General features: G+C 37.0%; 1 protein-coding gene across 1 annotated transcript; it reads left to right on the plus strand.

Moving 5' to 3' along the window:
* Positions 1-890: 890 nt before the first annotated feature.
* Positions 891-17,249, plus strand: LOC113492698 (multidrug resistance protein 1A). The gene is made up of 23 exons (XM_026870299.1): positions 891-1,163; positions 3,310-3,367; positions 4,223-4,501; positions 4,843-4,943; positions 5,428-5,599; positions 6,822-6,993; positions 7,809-7,933; positions 9,393-9,617; positions 10,623-10,748; positions 11,045-11,248; positions 11,558-11,728; positions 12,018-12,204; positions 12,532-12,608; positions 13,021-13,182; positions 13,394-13,498; positions 13,789-13,950; positions 14,321-14,524; positions 14,761-15,002; positions 15,260-15,419; positions 15,518-15,712; positions 16,018-16,224; positions 16,397-16,543; positions 16,787-17,249. The coding sequence occupies exons 1-23, from the start codon at positions 1,054-1,056 to the stop codon at positions 16,979-16,981; spliced, it is 3,786 nt and encodes a 1,261-aa protein (XP_026726100.1). The 5' UTR covers positions 891-1,053; the 3' UTR covers positions 16,982-17,249.
* The last annotated feature ends 2,810 nt before the right edge of the window (positions 17,250-20,059 follow it).

The following is a 20,059-nucleotide window of genomic DNA, read 5'->3' on the forward strand; positions in this document are numbered from 1 at the left end:
ACTTAAAAGGAAATTCTACATTGATATGAAAACTAATTACACAGACAGAGCTATGGACTTTATTTATTAAAAAAACAAAAGAGTTTAAGTGACCTCTTTTGTTTCACTGCACTTCACTACATTTTAGGTTTAAAGAATTGAATTAAACGATTAAAATAAAAAATACATTTTTGCGCAATTGAGAAATGACTCATGCCAATTTGAACATATAATTTAAAATGTAAACTTCTTTAAAATCCAGCCGTCAACACTCGACTTCACTGAAAATTCAACTAAATCTGATAATCCATTCCTTGCCGTAATCTTGTACATTATTACCGTAATTAGTTGCAAAGATATCTGTAACTAACTATTCCGTTAAAAGCATATCAATTAGAACTTTTTTAGATAAAATAAGCGCTTTATGTAAAATTGACAACAAAATTTGAAAGTGAAGTAAAGGCAATATACACTTTAAAATTAAACCTTCTGTTCCCTTTTCTGGGCTTTCCATAATGCATCTTTAACTGAGCATTGATGAGGTGTAAAAAGATACAACTCAAAAAAGACATTGCATGGGGTTGTTGCCGAAAATACGCAATGTGTCTTCAGGAGGATGAGAACAATAATTATTGCTTTGAACTGGTGATAAGAAAAAATATGCCTATCCGATTAGAATTCTGGAATATTCTTATGCGCGAGTATGAATAATCTAACACACGTTACATCACTACAACGTAGTACCGTACTACACAGTAGCGACTTTCAGACTATTTGTAGCTTTCCCGCTTCAGGGGAACTTGCCGCCTCTTGACGCACATGTAACGCTTCTCACAGAATACACTTCCTGCAAACGGATTGTGGTTTAGCTCTGTCTTTACATGTGTTATCGAACTGATAAATTGATAACGTATCATGGATACGTTAGTCGTGATCGGAACAAACCGAGTATAAACGTTACGCACAATATTATATTTACTTTATTGACATTGTTAAAATGATTATTTAACACTTAAATTTCGACGTAGTGTAGTTTCTTTTTTCTTATTGATTGATCGAATATAATTATTCACAATGAAGGATTCCGAGAATGGGTGGAAGCAAAAACCTGGAGACACGGATATTCGCCACAGAATACCAGACCTCGACAAAGGAGAATTTACGAAGGATCAAAACGTTGACACGTAAGTTTGTTTTGATAATATCTGCACTGACACTGCCTGCTCGCATGCGACACAATATACACAAAAACAACACGAGTGGTCACCATGGAAACGGAACCCCAAACACGAATGGCACTGAACGTGAATTGCTTCAATTGATCGGCAACTCACATAAGACACACGCACCAGTTATATTATATTAGTCCAACAATGTGTAGCGTATAATTGGAGCAATATAAAGTGTACAAATACATCGTCTACGGTTGATTAAAATGATCTCATCGCGAGTTTTAGACGAAGTGTAGTCCACAGATGTTTGGGTGTTACCTTAACCGTAGGGATAAAAATACCCGTGCCACATTTTGAGTGACGCTGGCATGTTTATCGGTTCACTAGTAACCTACTGACGCAATTTTCGGCGATTATATTGAAACAAAAAATGTGTTCTTATCAAATACCTACGTGACATAAATAATACTAATTTTACATTAGATAAATTCTTGTTGAGTTTGCATTACATTTGTACATTTTGTTTGATTTTTCTGATTCTATAGCTCATTATGTGATGTGCATATATGTTCAGATTGATAACAATTGCATTATTGAGACAATATTAAATCTTGATATCACAGTAATCTGACCGTGGAGCTTAGCACCAAGAAAATCTTATAGCATATCATAAACAAGAAAACACTTATTTTCTTTTAATAGTTCCGTCATCAGTATATGGCTAATTCATTTTTATAAGTATCCATAAAGATACTGGCTGATAATAATAAGCAATACTTATTTATTGTCAACCTGACCCTAAAAATGAATGTTATAAATGTATTGCAAACTGTTCATTGTGGCTTGAAAGAGGTCTATCTCCTGTTATTCATTTATTAGGCGACCCATAAATATTTCCGGGCATAGGTCATTTTGACAAAACATTTCAATAGATTCGATTTTCAAGATTTAATTCAAAATCCCGATGCACTTAGCACATAGATATAATGTTGCCCTGTAATTGTATGATCGATATTCAACCAATACACGGAGTTATGAGAAAGACGAAGTAATGTACAAAAATGTGTTCCTAAAAGCTGAATGGAACGAAAATAGATTTCTAGAAAAGAGCGCGTAAAAATGACAAGGTCCTTATTACACTAACAAATTTTAATGATAGAAAAATATGCACTTTAAGAAAATGTGTTGTTTTGCTTTTGGTAATAGTGTTTGCTGCACCACATCGCTGGTTCGATCCCCGCGTTGGAAAAGCCTTTATGTGACCCTCGAATGTTTGTCCTAAGTCTGTGTGTCAATGTGCACGTAACTAGAATATTTGTGAAAAGCCTTCTACGAAAGGATTACATTACTTAGAGCGAAAGCTATTTTAAAAATAATGCGAAATTACGTAAACGTACAGATGTTGAACTTTGCAGCATTTCCATGTAAGGCATTATTTGGAAAAACCCACTAGCAAGTTATTTGAAGAGTCGAGAGAGTTATCCCCTTTTACTAATACTGCAACGTTTTGTATAAGAAGCTTATTTTCCTAAAAGAAGACAAAGTTTTCTAGATCTAACTACCCACTGTTAAACTGTCTGGCGTAACACACATGTTCTGCACTATGTTATTTGAGTTCCAACTTCTTGCCCTTCCGGAGAACTGACACCTCTAGAAAATGATCTAAACTATGTACAAGACAGGTTTAAGTCACGCGAGTTATCAAAACTAAATGTAATTTCCATACATTTGAGCCTAGGTCACTTTAGGATGATGTTCACCTATGTTCGTTATTTCGCCCTTTGTGTACCGGGCACCGGTAACTTATTCGGGCATACCATACATTTGGGCTCTCATTGACGTCCACGATTGTAAAAAATACTTTGAAAGAGGAGCAGTCTTTGTCAACCATAATGCGTAGTTGTTAATAGGACCCCTTCCGAAACATAACACATTGATTTGATCATTTAACTATACTCAATACACGACAAATTGCAAAAGGACCATAGAAATCTAAATAATAAGGTAATTATTTAGATTTCTATGGAAATTACGATCTTTGATAGAACGGTGTCGATACCACATCATCAAAGAAGTTAAACAACTATGGACCATATGTTAAAGTCATAGAGTTGATTTTCGTAAGCCCTGCGTCATTAACATAATCATATTGTTGCAGAAATTCAGAACCGGAAGAAAAAGACGATGAAGTCCCGAGTATATCATTTATTACGTTGGTAAGTTTATTAAATATTTGTAAGGCAAACCCAAAGTTTCATACGAAGATTCATATTTTTATAGAACCCGTTTATTGTCTAGTATAAGTACTTTTTACCCCGAACCAAAGAAACGGTGAAGTAAAATATCGTAAGGAAAAGATTCCAAGTAGTAAAATATAAAATCACCAACCAGCAGTGAGCTAACGTGGTGATCCATGCTCAAACTTTCCTTTTATGGGAAGAGGCCTGTGCCAAAAGTTTTGTATGCTAGAATTTTTTTACTCATCCCTTTCCGCGCCATTAAATTTTATATCGAAAGCAAAGCTTATTATGTAGGTACGTACATACAAATATACGAACTCATAACATCGATCGCTTCGAGTTTTATCAGTGACCGTGACCGTCACATCTGAAGAAGTATCAACGTTTTGGAGGCAAAAGGTATAAACCAGAATAAAATCAAAATGTAAAATTAGAAAAAATATTAGTATGCCTTTTTTGTTTTTGGCGAGGGATTCCAAATATGCAAAGGAATTGGGGAAGAAAGAGGGTTGTGTCAGACTCTACTGACTAAACTTAAAGTGCCTTGCAACGTCTTCCACATTTGTTCGATGTATGTCAATGTATAGCGATTCGTTAAACAGCGACCGGGGAAACATGAGATGGTTAACGCCACGTCTTAACATTGCTACACGGCAAACAGCGGCATCTTCCTTCCAACACTGCAATAAATAATATAATAATTCCTATAAAACGCGCGGTATTAAGCCCTCTAGCCATCTTCTAGCCTTTCATTTGATTCAAATATTCAATACGGAGAAAAAAACCGTAAAGAACGTTACATGAAATATACAATTATATCTTTTTTTTCAGTTCCGATTTGCGACCACAATGGACAAATGCTTCATGTTTTTCGCGATAATATTTTCCATGATTGCTGCCTGTTCTACGCCTATCAACACACTATTGTTGGCCTTCCTACTCGAAGCTATGGTAGAGTACGGGAGGTCAGTGTGGGAAGGTGCACCGAATACAGACCAGTTTATGCAAGACTTACTTTGGTTCGCAATCTATAATTCCATCACCGGAGCTTTACTGATCGTGTTGTCATACGCAGCCACTACGTTAATGAACATAGCGGCTTATAACCAGGTGTGTTTTGTTTTTAGACCGTTTTTTCTTTGTTTCCCCTTCAATGTTAAATCCTCCACAAATTAAAGTTGCCGATTTAAAGGCGTAAGACTTTTCCTCAAAGCACTCTCATCCTGTCATATTAAAACTTGGTGGAGCTCAGTACCTTCTACACTGATATAGTTACTGGAACTGGATCCCTCAAAAGCCTTAAGGTCGAACATAGTTTACTTCCCATGTACAAATATAAAATAGCTTTATCGTCTTCTATTACTGGAACAATGGTTCTTCGAAATACTGCCCTTGGACTTTGAGTCATAAGCCTCTAAAAATAGAATCTACATTTAGACATACTATTTCAGGTATACGTCATACGACAGGAATATTTGAAAGCAGCTCTGAATCAGGACTTTGGATACTTTGATATCCACAAAAATGGTGACATAGCGTCTAAAATAAACAGGTAAGTTTCCATCAGTGTTTAGTAAATATTATTGTAAAGACTATCAGTATGATACCTACCAGACACGCAATATATAAGGTTTTTCCCTAAGGTTTTACATGTCACCAGGAACTACAATTTATTGACATCATCAATAGAAAAAGCCTAAATCTCTTTATCAAATTTCATCATCATTACAACACTGCAAAAACATACTATTACATAATAAACTTGCAAAATTTCCTGAATTTGAAAGAAAAAATAGATATTAGTATTAATAGGCTAAACAAATACTTTTAATGAGTTCCAGTACTATAAATGCATTTTGTATTTTGCAGGCCAAACACGAAATACCAAGTTTGTCTTAGAATGAAATTGGTATCCTTGTTAATATTTTGATTTTCAAAGGGGTTTTTTCTCAAATATTTGCTCAAATTTAGCGTAAGACGTCTTGCATGACTGGCATGAGTGTGAGAGTTCCGTATTGAATGCCTTTTGTTTTCAGCGACGTTGTGAAGCTCGAAGACGGAATAGGCGAGAAGTTGGCAACCTTCATTTTCTACCAAGCTTCGTTCATAAGTTCAGTGATCATGGCTCTCGTTAAGGGCTGGAAGCTCGCTCTCCTGTGCCTCATATCATTCCCGGTCACTATGACACTCGTGGGTGTGGCAGGACTGGTAAGATTATTTACTACATTTTTAGACTTTCGGACCAAGAGGTTACAAATGGAACTTTATGACCTGATAATGGAACTACACGCAGACCCTATAACTTACGGTCAGCTGTTTGTACGTATTCCATCACCAGGTTGACTGTTAAAGTCACTAACTTCTTGATGGGTGTATATTTGTGACCCAACTGGTTTGTTTCCTTTAGCCAGTTTCTATGAAACCATCAGTGTCGGAATTTTAACTATCATTTAACTTGTTAGTTGTATAAAGTTTTAGCAGTAAGCTTTCAGGAGAATAGATTACAAAATCGTATTAAAAAAATTAAAATTTATTGAATCATGTAACTGGTGATTAATAACACATGAATGTAATTTTTTGATAATATCGAACATAAGTATTTAAGTTTCCAATAATAGATAATAGCAGAGGTGAACGAAACAGACAAAATTTATTTATCACTTGCTATTTCGATATACCTGAAGAAATATTTGAACGTAAATGTTAATTAGGACAATGACGTCTCTACCAGCTGCAGGTACTTATCTGAATGACTAAGGACTATAGGAATACTTTTCCTGATAGTCTAATCTCGCGTGCGATGCTAAAACACTACGTTGTTAATGGCATGATATAAACACACTTGTTTTTAATGATACAGATATGGATTTAACGATAATTACTCACCTATCAAAATGGGACTCGCAATGTATCTTTCGTGCTAACTCTTTTAGGTAATGAAGATATGATTAATCTATTTCATCATTTTAGGACGTCACGATCTGATGATGATCTGGTGTTTAGGAAGCTTTAAGCTACTACTAATACTACCAGTACTCTATTGATCAAGTCGTCACTGTTATCATTAGACAGGCAAATAATTTCTTAAATAGCAAACTCGTATTGTGACTAAATAATACTGGCTCCTGATGAATTAAGGATGTGCACTGATCATGTACAATTTTATCAGGTTGTTGATAATAAGACGTTAGAAAGTCTTTATGCGGCATAGAAAAACATCCTATCCATCCTAAATACTTTAACTGTAACAGCTGCCTTAACAGACTAGTTGTAGGTTCCCTTTTGGCACAGTAGTTGGCGACACTGACTAAACAGGAGTGCGTGGATTTTATGCCCACCCAGAACCAACAATTGTATGATAGTTTAACTTTAGTCGACATAAGATTAAGTTTTCACAAGCATGGGACTGTAGAACCGTCTCCTTTAACAGGTGGCTTCAAGGCTCTCCAAAAAAGAAGCCGTAGCTTCAGGAAAGGCTGGTACTATTGCTGAAGAGGTTATATCAGCTATACGTACAGTATACGCCTTTAGCGGACAGAACCAGGAAACCATGAGATACGATGAACATCTGAAGGATGCGAGGAAAATCAACATTAAGAAAGGTAAAACTTTGTCAATCTACGAAACCAGTCAATCAATTTACCAGATATATTTGGCCTTAACTGGGAGCTTTGTGAATAAAGCTGAAGAGTTTGTTTGTTTGTTTGAACGCGCTAATTTCAGGAACTACTGGTTCGAATTCTAACCACGTTGACGAAGTCGCGGGCAACAGCTAGTATTGGACAAAATCCTTTGTATTGCACCAAGAAAAATCTTAATATCTCATATCTCAGCTTTTACTTTCGAATTCTATTAAAGGTTCTAATGATTTAGATGAATGTTACTGTGCCTACATCGTAGAATAGACCGCATCGGCTTTTGGACAGTAATTCCTCAAACCACTATGCATCATTTGACGCGCAACAAATTGCACAACTTACTAAACATGTTAAAGCTTCGTTACCAAAGAAACAGTGGAAGTGCAATATTTGACTGGCCTGTTGGTCTAGTGGTGAGTGACCCTGACTGCTATACCGGAGGTCGTGGGTTCGATTCCCACCCAGAACAAATGTTTGTGTGATGAGCACGATCATTTGTTCTGTGTCTGGGTGTAATTTATCTATATTATGTATGTATTTAGAAATATATAAGTAAGTTTATCAGTTGTCTGGTTACCATAACACAAGCTCTGCTTAGCTTGGGATCAGATAACCGTGTGTGAGTTGTCCCAGGATTATATCCCAGGATATAATACGTAAAAAAACCACGTTCGCTTACGCGCAAATCTATTTCAAAATATTGTCGCCTTTTCCCTTCCTTGTTATTCTATCAAGCAACAATGATTCCTATCACGAGTTACATATGAGCTACATTTCAGGTCTGTTCAACGGGTTGGCGATGGGACTGCTCTTCTTCTGCATCTTCTGCGCCTACGCTCTTTCCTTCTGGTTCGGGTACCAGCTTATGCAAACTGATGACTACGACGTCTCTACCATGATTGCTGTAAGTTTATCCGTAAAAAAATATTCTTCCCAAAAACTCAAATTATGAAATATGAAAGTCATTCTGTCTATCAGTTTCGCGCAGCCACTTAAAGGCTTAACCACGAAAAAGATTTTGATAAAATTCTGGACTTTGCTTGAAGTCCATGGATTAACAAAAAGACAATTTAGCTGGTCATCCACGCTTGCATATTTGCAAAAAAAACTTAATCACTATTGAAGGAAAAATTATAATTTTTAGACAAAGAAAAGTAGACATTCACCTTGAACTGACGACGACAGATAATATTCTCATATCTTTAGGGCGCCTATATCTAATCAATTTCAGTCTTCGGTAATATTTCGTGAACAGATAAATATTTGTACTTAATTATGAGAATATTCGAGGCGAATTGATTGCTATAAAATCTTACGGCATGATCTTAATCGTTTAAAAACGAATTCTTATTTGATCAAAGATATCTTTATTAAGAGAGGATTTCTTAAATCTAGATTGCCCACTAATTTGGGCGGTAAAGATTTTACCTGAATAAGTAGCATTTGCCACTCACAATTATTTTTTATTTCTGGTAGTAACAGAATTTTCAAAATCACCTGAAGAAACGAATCCCGCATAATGGAAATGAATCCTTGTATCTCTGAGGTTTTACATTGAAGTAACGGTACAAAAACACCCAGGATCAGCATAGTATTTAACCGAGTGGTGTCTTTTACCATTCGGCTATCGAATTTTACCAGTCAGAAGATCGAGAAGTTATAAAAGATTGAATTAACAATCTCTCTCATTATTTCAAATCTTTAATTTTTGCCAATTTTCAATTCGTTACGTTGATCATAGAATTGGCATTCTAGTACCAAAATACTTAATCACTCAATAGTTGCCGAATGATTAGGATAAGGAAATATAAGCGTATAAAGATAAGACTACATTATAATGCGATACCAACAAGGTTACCCGTGTGGCCTAGAAATATTATCTAACTCTGCTAACTCATTTGGTTTTTCTATTGCTAACGTTTTTTGGAATTGCGAAACGTAGATCTTGAGAAACTAGAAGACCTTCAGTTAGAGTCAATGGACCTACATGCTCGGACAGGCAGATTAAGTAAAGCACTGCGATAAATGAAACTGCTGTAAGGGAATTGCAATACATTTCAGTACAACCTAATTTATGTTATTGAATAATAATAATGAGCCAGTAAATGTCCCAAAGCTGGGCAAGAGCGATCCCCACTTCGCCCATACCAAATTGAATTGAACAAAAATAAAACGAGGGTTATGTTAGATGGTATGATATTGTTTGAGAGCAGATCGTTATGTAATGAAACTGATCGTTTTAATTTCAAACTGTAGTTAAACTACAAAGCGTAGTTAATCCAAACGAGTTGATTAAATGCGAGAACAAATACAATCATCTGGTTATTATCTTATCTTAACTTCTCATTATTTGCTTTTCTCAGGTATTCTTCGGTGTGATGACGGGGTCTGCTAACTTCGGTATATCGTCGACGTTGATGGAGGTGTTCGGTGTCGCTCGGGGGGCAGGAGCACAGATCTTCAACATGATAGACAATGTTCCAACCATCAACCCGCTGATGAATAGGGGAACAGCTCCTGCGTCTATTGATGGTAGCATCGAGCTGAAGAACGTTGTGTTCCACTACCCGTCGAGGCCCGATGTTCCTGTAAGTTTATTTAACATATTAAATACTGAGTTAGAAATGATGCTATACATTTATCACTCTTCCCTTATTGGCAAGAAGAGCATTGATCATAACGCTGGCTCACAACGAATTGTTGGTTATAGATACCAATTATAGAATGCAGGTTTCTTCAAGTTTTTTTTGCATCGCTTGTCAGTGGTATATAAGAATAATTAGTGATCGGTTTAGACTTCTGGAAATAAAGCGCTGCATTGTTGGTTGCCTTTCTTGTTGTGTCAAAATTTTCTGAAAATATTTGTGTTAATCAAATTATCATTAAGAGTATAATTAAATATGTAATTATAATGCAAATATTAAATTAGGATAATGATAAAGAAGTATGGCTCATCTTTTATTGGCTTGTGACTGCCAAAGGTAAGCTGGAAGAAAACTGTGTTCCTGCACTTAACTTCAAATTCGTAAATGTTATGTTATTATCGTACCTATAAGCAGTAAACAAGTACTCATCACGGAAAACAATCATGTACTTATAAGCATGTCATAATAAAAAATGAGGAGATTATTCTTATCTCGTTTATAAATGTAAGTATTAGATTTCGTTTAATATTGTCACCATGATTAAACGTTTATTTGCAACTTATATACTTAGTTGGATATTTTAGAAAGATAACGTCTTTAACCGTATGGCATAATTACCTCAACTAAAGGTATCATGAAATCAAGCTTAGTAATTCATACCTATACCTAAATCTGGATAACCAAGATTACTTCGATTTCATATTTGGTAATCGGTACAAGTAAACAGATTTTGAATTTACGGGAGGATTTATGAATTTATGACGACAGAAAGTGCATAGTAATTTTCATAATCAATTGCCATGAAACATTCTCAAAGGCCAGATGGACTTGTACAATTACAGTTTTTTTATCACAGCAAATTTCAAAAATGCTTTTGCTGCTATTTGAATTCGAAACGAAACCTGTCTTTATAGTGTTCGTAGTTTAGTATAACCGAAAACATTTCAGGTACTAAAAGGCGTGAGCATAAGCGTACAGCGAGGCCAGTCAGTAGCGCTGGTAGGTCACTCCGGCTGCGGCAAGTCCACCATCATACAGCTGATCTCCAGGTTCTACGACGTCATTGATGGTTCCGTAAGTATACTTGGAAGTTACTCATTCATAGTTCTGCCAAACTTATTGAATACTGAAAGTCAACTTTTCCTTTTTATAATTACAACTCCCGCAGTAAGGAATTTAATCCTTGTGTCTCGGGAGTTTCACAAACATTCAAATCATGTACACAGAAACACCCAGAATTAGAACAAGCATGCGTGGATTACACAAATGTTTATCGTTGGGTTATGGCGTGGTGACGTCAGCCAAAAAACTTTTTTTCAGAAAGGACAAACTAAAACTAAAAATTCCTTATTCTTAATTCATTATTTCAGGTTGCTGTAGATGGTCACGATGTCCGCAACCTGCAAGTACGCTGGCTGCGAGACCAGATCGGTCTCGTGGGTCAGGAGCCCGTACTCTTCAACACCACAGTCCGGGAGAACATCCGTTACGGACGCGAGGACGCCAGCAACGAGGAGATCGAGAAATGCGCGCGTCAGGCCAACGCTCACCACTTTATTATGAAACTGCCCAAGGTACCTAACCAGGACATTCATTTGATACTTACATATTATGAGCTAAGAAAACTGGATCTCATTTTTCGGTTTGAAGTGATTTAAATATGCAAAGGGTTAACAATTATGGTAAAGTTTACACAGGGTCAGATAAAAATAACTAAATACCTTAGTGTTTTTGATTCATTGTTCTAATAGATTAGAGAGTCTACCTTCACGTTTAAAAATCCCATTGGTATGTCTGTGGCGCTATACATGGCGTAAAGCAACATCTCTTTTCCACGCCCGCGATAAAAGTACTTGTAAGTAATAAAATTAAAAAAAATTTAGGGTTACGACACACTCGTCGGCGAGAGAGGAGCTTCATTATCAGGAGGTCAGAAACAGCGCATTGCCATCGCACGTGCGTTAGTCCGGAACCCAAAGATCTTACTGTTGGACGAGGCGACCAGCGCGCTCGATACATCCTCAGAAGCTAAAGTACAGAAAGCACTTGACAGAGTAAGTTACTTAGAGACAGTAATTTATTTCATGCATGTATTTCATATTGAGAATATTGAACAAGTTTGACTTCATACGTAATTTTTAATTTGACGTAAATGTTTGATCGTACTCGTGATTTAAGTTCGTTTGATGAATTTCCATAGATCTGTTGTCTAGTATCAGCATTTTATACAAGTTTGACAGTTCAGTTTAAAGTACTTTCAAACGGTTCCTAGAACTGTATTTCCAATGGCCAAAGAACGAATTTTCTAATTCTAAGGAAGCTAAACTGTTAAATTTGTTGCAGGCTCAAGAAGGTCGCACTACAATCGTAGTAGCGCACAGATTATCAACTATCAGGAACGTGGACGTAATATACGTGTTCAAGAGCGGCAACGTGGTAGAATGCGGAAGCCATGACGACCTCATGAAGCAGAAGGGACACTACTATGACATGGTGATGCTGCAGAACTTGGGTGCCGAGGAAAATACAGGTATTTACATATTTGAGGAATCGATGAACTTTATTTTCTTGACTCTTAGGTGTATGCTTTCTGTTAGTATGGCATACCTATTACGTACACAGTAAGAAAGCGATTGAAATGGTGTTTTTTGTACAGCTCCTCGGTTTGCAGTATGAATCATATCCAGATCTGACAGATACAGACTGTAATATGTCTGTAATCTCATTGTTTTTAAAAGAGATCGAAAGATAATTACGAAACAATCTGATTTTCTGTAACGATTTTTTATGGTAGGAGTTGAAGTTTATTTATTTAGTCTTTGACTTGTAAGATTAAAGGGTACCAAATGATTTTCAGAGTCTAAAGGTTTGACCCGTGAAGCATCGGTAAGAAGTGAAAAGGACGATGAAGATGAAGTTTTCACAAGTGCTGCCGTAAGTTATACGAATTTATTTCAAAATGTAGTGAACTGATACTTATATTCATTAAAATATCACCAATAGCTAAAACGACAGCAAAAAAGGAATTTGAATTGACTACAAGATAGCTTCATAGGCTCATTTATTTATAAATAATTTTAAATAGCTATAGTTAATAGAAAACTCAAACTTTAAGATCGATGACGAAAATGTGCGAAAAAAAAACCAAAAGTTTGTTTTTTTTCGTTTAATTTAGTTGGGCACTAAATGTATGCTCCAAAAAGTATTTACCAAGACAGTGTTTGACAAAAAGGCCAATAAAAAGAAAAAAATTGTGACCTGTTTTTGACTTTGCTGACTCTTTGCCTTTGTCAACTTTGAGTGAGCTGTAAGTAACTAGAAATAAGTTCTATTGTCTCTTTGGCAGGATGCCGAAGAAGATGACGAGGCCGCTCCAGACGTTCCGTTCACAACTGTGCTGAAGCTCAACAAACCGGAGTGGAAGTGTGTGACTGTTGCCAGCATCTGCTCTCTATTGAGTGGCTTCGCGATGCCCCTCCTCGCTGTCATCTTCGGAGATTTCATAGGTGTAAGTACTTTCTGGTACCGTCTGTCTCTTTGATAGAAATTTTCGTCCTGTACATAACGGTAGGTATAGAGGATTGATGGCTTGATTAAGCAACCTCAGCCTAAGGACGAGCTATGTTTTTCCGGGCGCTATTGTTGATCAAATCGCCGAAATTCTCTTTAAAAACTTTTAAATTCTGCTCTCAAAATAATAACAAAGTTTTTAATTTCAGGTTCTCTCTGGCCCGGATGAAGACGAAATTCTGGAATCAGTGAGAAGATATGCTCTGATTTTTGTTGGCATCGGCGTTTTCTCTGGGATCACGAATTTCATAGTGGTAAGACTTAAGAAAATCTTCTTCTACACTTATAGAGAACGCACTGGTTACTGAGCTCTTTCTTTTCTAGGCCCAAATAAGTTCATTGTCTGTAGGTAACTACCTCCAGGTGCCTTCTGCGCTCATTCCAGGGCGTTCGCAGACCTCTGTGATGGAGCTTACGATCGCTCTTACGGAGATGTAACGTAATCATACTATACATCTACAATACGATTGCCAACCCTGAATTACAAATATTCTTTACAATATTTTACGTCATCATATTTCAAAAATTTCTTTCTTATCACCAGGTGTTCTTATACGGTATAGCTGGAGAATACCTGACAGAACGGCTCCGAAAACAAATGTTCCAAAAGTTGCTTGAACAAGAAGTTGCGTTTTATGACGACAAGAACAATTCGACAGGGGCACTCTGCGCACGCTTGTCTGGTGAAGCAGCTGCCGTGCAAGGGGTAATGTATACTTACACTACATTAAAACTCTTACAATGACATAAACCTTCGGGGTAAACAGTAAAATAAGGACGCACTCCTTTTTCAACCGAAATAAAAAGGGAGAAGGTTCTCAATTCGTCGATTTTTTTTTATTTGTAGCCTCATAACTTCGGACTAAGTTAAGCGGTTTTGTATTAATATAACGTGATATGGTCAAATTTGGCTCAGAGTTTTTATTTCAAATTGGTTATACGTTTTACGTTTTAAAATGCACAGAGAGAACCGAAAACCGAAACGAAATAATTAAATTACTGATAACTTTCTTCAAAACCTCTGAGATCTGAGTCTTTTAAAAAAGCTAAAATTAACAATGTGTTTTGTATTTTAGGCAACTGGACAAAGAATCGGCACAGTACTCCAGGCAGTGGGCACATTTGGCTTCGCTTTAGTCTTGTCCCTGAGCTACGAGTGGCGAGTTGGTTTAGTCGCCCTGACCTTCGTACCGATCATCACCTTCGTCCTCTATAAACAAGGAAGAATGACCTACGCTGAGTCTGCTGGAACAGCGAAAACTATGGAAGCTAGCTCAAAGGTAAATTTTAAGTTTCTTTAAATCATACTTAACATATTTATAAGCTGAGCGAGCTTAAAAAGACTGCAATGGAAATATAGGTTAATTTTTTGCTATCATTTCGCAAAATAACGTTCTTACAGTCTTGACTAAAGTTCCAGTAGTACCAGCTGCCTATTTCATATCGTATATAGTAAAATGAGTTTTTAACATTTCTACATCATGCTGGTAAATAACAAAGCTTCCATGACTTCCAGATAGCCGTAGAGGCAGTCGCCAACGTCCGCACCGTCGCATCCCTGGGCAGGGAAGACACATTCCGCAAAGAGTACGCTAAGCAGCTGCTCCCAGCCTTGATCGTCGCCAAGCGGTCCACTCACTGGAGAGGCATCGTCTTCGGGCTCTCCAGAGGAATATTCAACTTTGTCATAGCATCGTCCCTTTACTACGGAGGAACACTTATTGTTAATGAGGGACTCGATTACTCTGTTGTTTTCAAGTAAGTTCTGGCACCGTATACACCTCTCGAAGCGGGCTTATTGATTTGGTTTAAGTAGTATGGCACTTTAAAAGGGCATGGAGTGGCGTCTCGCTTCCACAACTTCTGATTGGTAACAAACCGTTTGGGAGAAAATGGTATTTTTTCCGTTCTCCAACAACATTTTTGCTTAGGTATTACGATTCAGTATTCAGCAGGTAGCGTTCTATACCTTAGTAAGCTAGTAAAATTTTAAATTTGGTATCGTCGTCTTACAGGTCAGCTCAAGCTCTGCTCATGGGTGCTTCATCGGCTGCGCAGGCGTTTGCCTTTGCACCGAACTTCCAAAAGGGTATCAAGGCGGCGGGGCGTGTTATCCACCTGCTGAACCGTCAGTCCAAGATCACTGACCCCGCACAACCAGCTTATCCCAACTTTGTGAGTTGAATTTTTGTTTTTCCTATCTTCCTTCAGAATTTCCATAGTGAAGTTACAATAAGTTTTATAGCATATTCCGATGACTTTTTGTTTCTTAGAAAGGAACTGGTGAGGCAAGTCTACAGAACGTGCAGTTCAGATACCCAACTCGTCCGATGGTGCAAGTGCTGAAGAGCTTGAACTTGGAGATTGAGAGAGGGAAGACGCTCGCGCTGGTGGGAGCCAGCGGCTGCGGCAAGAGTACCGTCATACAGCTGTTGGAGAGATACTACGACCCCGAATCGGGTATAGTGGTAAGTTATATCTTTCCATAAATAAAAAGAAAAAATCTTACTATCTTAGTAGAGGTGAACACATCTGGTAAATTTCACTAATAAGTCGAGTAACATTGGTAGGTTTAAAGTCTTGCTTTCTTCGCTTGACCAAACTACGGACTTAACCCAATCCCGTGTATTGCGTACAATTCGTATTACCCGAAGGGCGACAACCAAAATCCATCAGGAAGTCCTATGTCCAGCAGTGGACGAATATGGGCTGATGATGATGATGAAGGCCAAATATTTTATTTGTACAAAGCTCGACTTTTGTTTTCCACCAGGCTCAAGACGGCGTGCCTCTCACGAAACTGCGGCTGGTAGATTCGCGAAGAGCGATTGGCTTCGTGCAGCAGGAGCCCATACTGTTCGACCGTACCATCGGCGAGAATATCGCATATGGCAACAACGAGCAGAAACTCACTGCTGACGAAATCATCGACGCGGCCAAGCAAGCTAACATTCACAACTTCATCACTTCGCTGCCTTTGGTAAGTTCAGACGAATATTGATATATTGTTTTTGGTGACTGCAGTTTTATTTCTACAACTCTCGTTTATAAGATACCACATGTTATAAAGTATAACCTTTTGGAAACATATGTTTTGAAAGTGAAAAATTATTTTTATTGTTATAAATTTAAACTCTACTCCTAATAACCAGGGCTACGAGACTAACATCGGGTCTAAAGGCACGCAACTGTCGGGCGGTCAGAAGCAGAGGGTAGCGATCGCTAGAGCTCTCATACGACGCCCCAAGATGTTACTGCTGGACGAAGCCACGAGCGCCCTCGACACGGAAAGTGAAAAGGTAACGCTATATTAGTGTCTAAAAACCAAATAATATCAAAGTAATTATGTACCTTTTACTTGATATTGATCTATTTGACGCAGGATGTAGAAGTTTCAGGTGATATACACAAAAAAATTGTCATTAGAGGTTATTTATTTATTTATTAACCTCCTAGATAGAGACAAATAAGAATGATTCTATAATCGGGAGTGTTACAATATGTCTTTCCTTAATCACTCATATTATTTGTATTAATTAAAGGTCGTCCAAGAAGCGCTCGATGCAGCGAAGGCCGGCCGTACATGTGTCATGATCGCTCATCGTCTGAGCACCGTGCGCGATGCTGACGTCATCTGCGTCATCAATGATGGACAGGTCGCGGAAATGGGCACACACGACGAACTCCTCAAACTCAAGGGCCTATACTATAATCTTAATAGAAGAGGTTACGCGTAAATGTGTAAAAATAATAACTACTAATGAACAGAAATATTGAGGTTAATTTTATGTGCCATTTTTTAAGTTTCAGTGGTAATAGGGAATTATAAATATCAATAATTTATTGACATAGCCATCGTTTTGCCGCTGAAGTTAGCCACTACAAACAAATAAGAAGTTTTTTACACGCAAATTATTATGCAGACTTATGACCGAATTATGTAATGACACTCAAATGTAAATCGCCGTTAGGACTCATGCTGTCTCTTTTATATTATTTTTATTAGTATTAGTATTCGGAGGCTAGTCTATTTCTATTATACCAGTCACACATTTTATATTCAATATTCTTACCTAGGTTTAATTTTATTATACTTGAACTTATTATGTAAGATAAACAATTATTAAATATTTTTTGTTATAAAATGTTGGTATATTTTTTAAGATCCTAATATTTCACCCACTCAAATAAAAAGTTGATATTATTTCGGTACTTTTACTTAAATACTAGCTGACCTAGCAAATGTTGTTAGGCCGATTTTTTTTTCTAGTTGTATGTATTTTTAGTGCCACATTACAAAAAAAATAAAAAACAAACAATTTCGTCCAAAGAAACAAAATATTTTTTTTTCAGTGTGAGCAACCCTTATCACTTAGGGGTATGAAAAATAGATGTTGTTCTATTCTCAGACCTACAGAATACGCATATAAAATTTGGTAAAAATCGGTTAAGCCGTTTCGGAGGAGTACGGTAACTAACATCGTGACACGGGAATTTTATATATTAGATTTAGACGTGTTACTTCTCATAGATTCATAATAAATCAATGATCTTCATCTTAGAGTCCCTAAAAGCAGGCATAGCAACTCACAGAAATTAATTATGGCAATATTGACGGTAATTCAAGTAGTGCGTTTTTAGACAAAAACTTATAATTATTAAGAAGTAAAAGGTTTGTTGTAAACGGTAAATCACGTAAAACAAATAAGTTAGTGTGTACTCAGGCGAGGGCAAACTACCCCTCATAAATAACGATAGTTTCACTTGTACGCAAAAGGACACAAATGATTTACAACTTATTCTGTTCCACACAAAACGGAGCGTAACATTGTTTTTTTTTTGTTTCATTACAAATTACAAAAGATGTTACCAGCTATTGTTTAAGGTGCGTAGACGTTTTTTTTTGTGGAATAGAAAAGGTCGTTGATTTTTAAGAACTTTGTCAACTTGTGATGTCTTGGATTTTGCAGATTTAAAACTTGACGGGAATAGTGACAAAGAACTTTTTTTCTCGTTATCGTTTTTAACTTCCACAGTCCACCGTAACTATATTAATTACGACAAATTGCCAGATCCCGCATGACAACATAATGTTTGAGAGTTCCCTGTATCAGTCCCATCAAAGGTCAATTAATAAAAATTATTTGTTACATAAAACAATTAACGTCCGACGGAGAGGCGTGCGCCGGCGATAAACTTATCGAAATCATCTCCGAGAGTAATAATAAATTAATCGTTTTATTGTGTCACATCAGATACGATAAAAACCGACAAATTACCAAATTGAGACATCCCGCTATCTGCCTCATGGACACGTGAAACTCTTTAACGAACAACACCCGTCATAGAATAAAATAGATTCCATCAAATAACTAAAATGGCTGGGACTCAATTTTTTTCGACCCCAGCGTGAGCTTTATGCTAATGAAACCCAAAAACAAACATTGTTATAAGCCAAATGTGTAACATACGATAAAAATAAATTAAATAATAAAGGGAATCGTTAAAATGGAAGAAATGTCCGTAATTTATCCACGAGTCACCTTTTAGGCATTCCGTGGATGCCATCGCGGCGGGGTCCCGCCTGCTCTAGACGCGATCTCCAAATAAAAAGGCGCCACAAAAAGACGTATTCAATAAGCCGTTGGCCATTACCAGACGTAATCGATGAGATAAATTAGTTATAATAAAATCTGTGGAGCCGCGGTCGAGCTCGTGTACGTCCACTGAATGTCTAAGGAGAACGGCAAGTTGACGTGCGTGTGCCGCGAATTTAATTTGTATGTAAGTAAGCATGTAGGTACTCTTACGTACGTCTATGCTTGGTACTCCTTTAATTATTTGATAACAATAACATTTATCGGTACTTAATCGATATAAAAAATAATGAAATATACATTATTTTGGGATTGGGAATTGGGAACAGACCTCTCTCTGGCAGTAGGACAGTATTCCTATTCTTATTCTTAGGACACGTGCGGGAACCTCTTGGACACCCGCCTCCTCGGGGAAGAAATGGGTGGTGTCAGACTTTCACTGCACCGTCTTGCATCGTGTCCCGCGTTTTGGCCCGTGCATGGTAATAAGTTGCAACTTTTCGCGCACCTATCGAGCTGTATATTTTTAATTTATTGATAATATTACGTACGTACCTTCCTACTCTTTTCTTATTAAGCACAACATAAACGGCCCTATAGGGCTTTCGTATTAAAAGGGTAAAATTAAACAATTTTATTTAAATTCCGATGTCTGTACATCTTTAGCCTATAAGTACGAAAACTTCACTGATGTGATTCTGACTCGCACTTGACTAAAATGCCTGGTCATACAAACATTTATCTACTTAGTTATTAGGTAGTATGATGAGTACCTAGTTATTATCAAAACCAGTTTCAGTTTTGGTTTTTGTTTCGGCTAATCTCTTAAACGGTTGGAACGATCAAGATAAAATTATACCGGCAGACAGCTGACTTACAATGGAATAAACAAATGTATCCAAAATTAAGTAGGGTTTGTGAGAAGAAAATGATAAAATTAGCGTATAGACTATTTTAACGAATTGTTATTGCCTACCTTACTTATAGAAGTCCGTTACCAGTCAGTCATCGGCCTATATAATATTTACTGCTAAGCACAGGCCTTTTCCCATATAGGGATTTGAATGTTAATGACCGCGCTAGAAGTTCACTGTGGATTGGGATTTCAAATTCCATTATTTGGAATCCAGGCTTTCTTGCGATGTTTCCTTTGACGTTTATCAGTAGATAGAGATATCGTTTGAAAAGGCGCACTCGTACTTGTCCAAGAGCCCCTAT

This window comes from Trichoplusia ni, chromosome 4 (assembly GCF_003590095.1).
Source record: "Trichoplusia ni isolate ovarian cell line Hi5 chromosome 4, tn1, whole genome shotgun sequence".
Taxonomy (NCBI): Eukaryota; Metazoa; Arthropoda; class Insecta; order Lepidoptera; family Noctuidae; genus Trichoplusia; species Trichoplusia ni.

Excerpts from the sequence above, each read along its gene's own strand:
- LOC113492698 (XM_026870299.1), top strand. The coding sequence starts at position 1,054 with ATGAAGGATTCCGAGAATGGGTGGAAGCAAAAACCTGGAGACACGGAT. Across the intron at positions 7,934-9,392 it reads ACGTCTCTACCATGATTGCT|GTATTCTTCGGTGTGATGAC; the intron begins GTAAGTTTATCC and ends TGCTTTTCTCAG. Across the intron at positions 15,420-15,517 it reads AACCAGCTTATCCCAACTTT|AAAGGAACTGGTGAGGCAAG; the intron begins GTGAGTTGAATT and ends TTTGTTTCTTAG.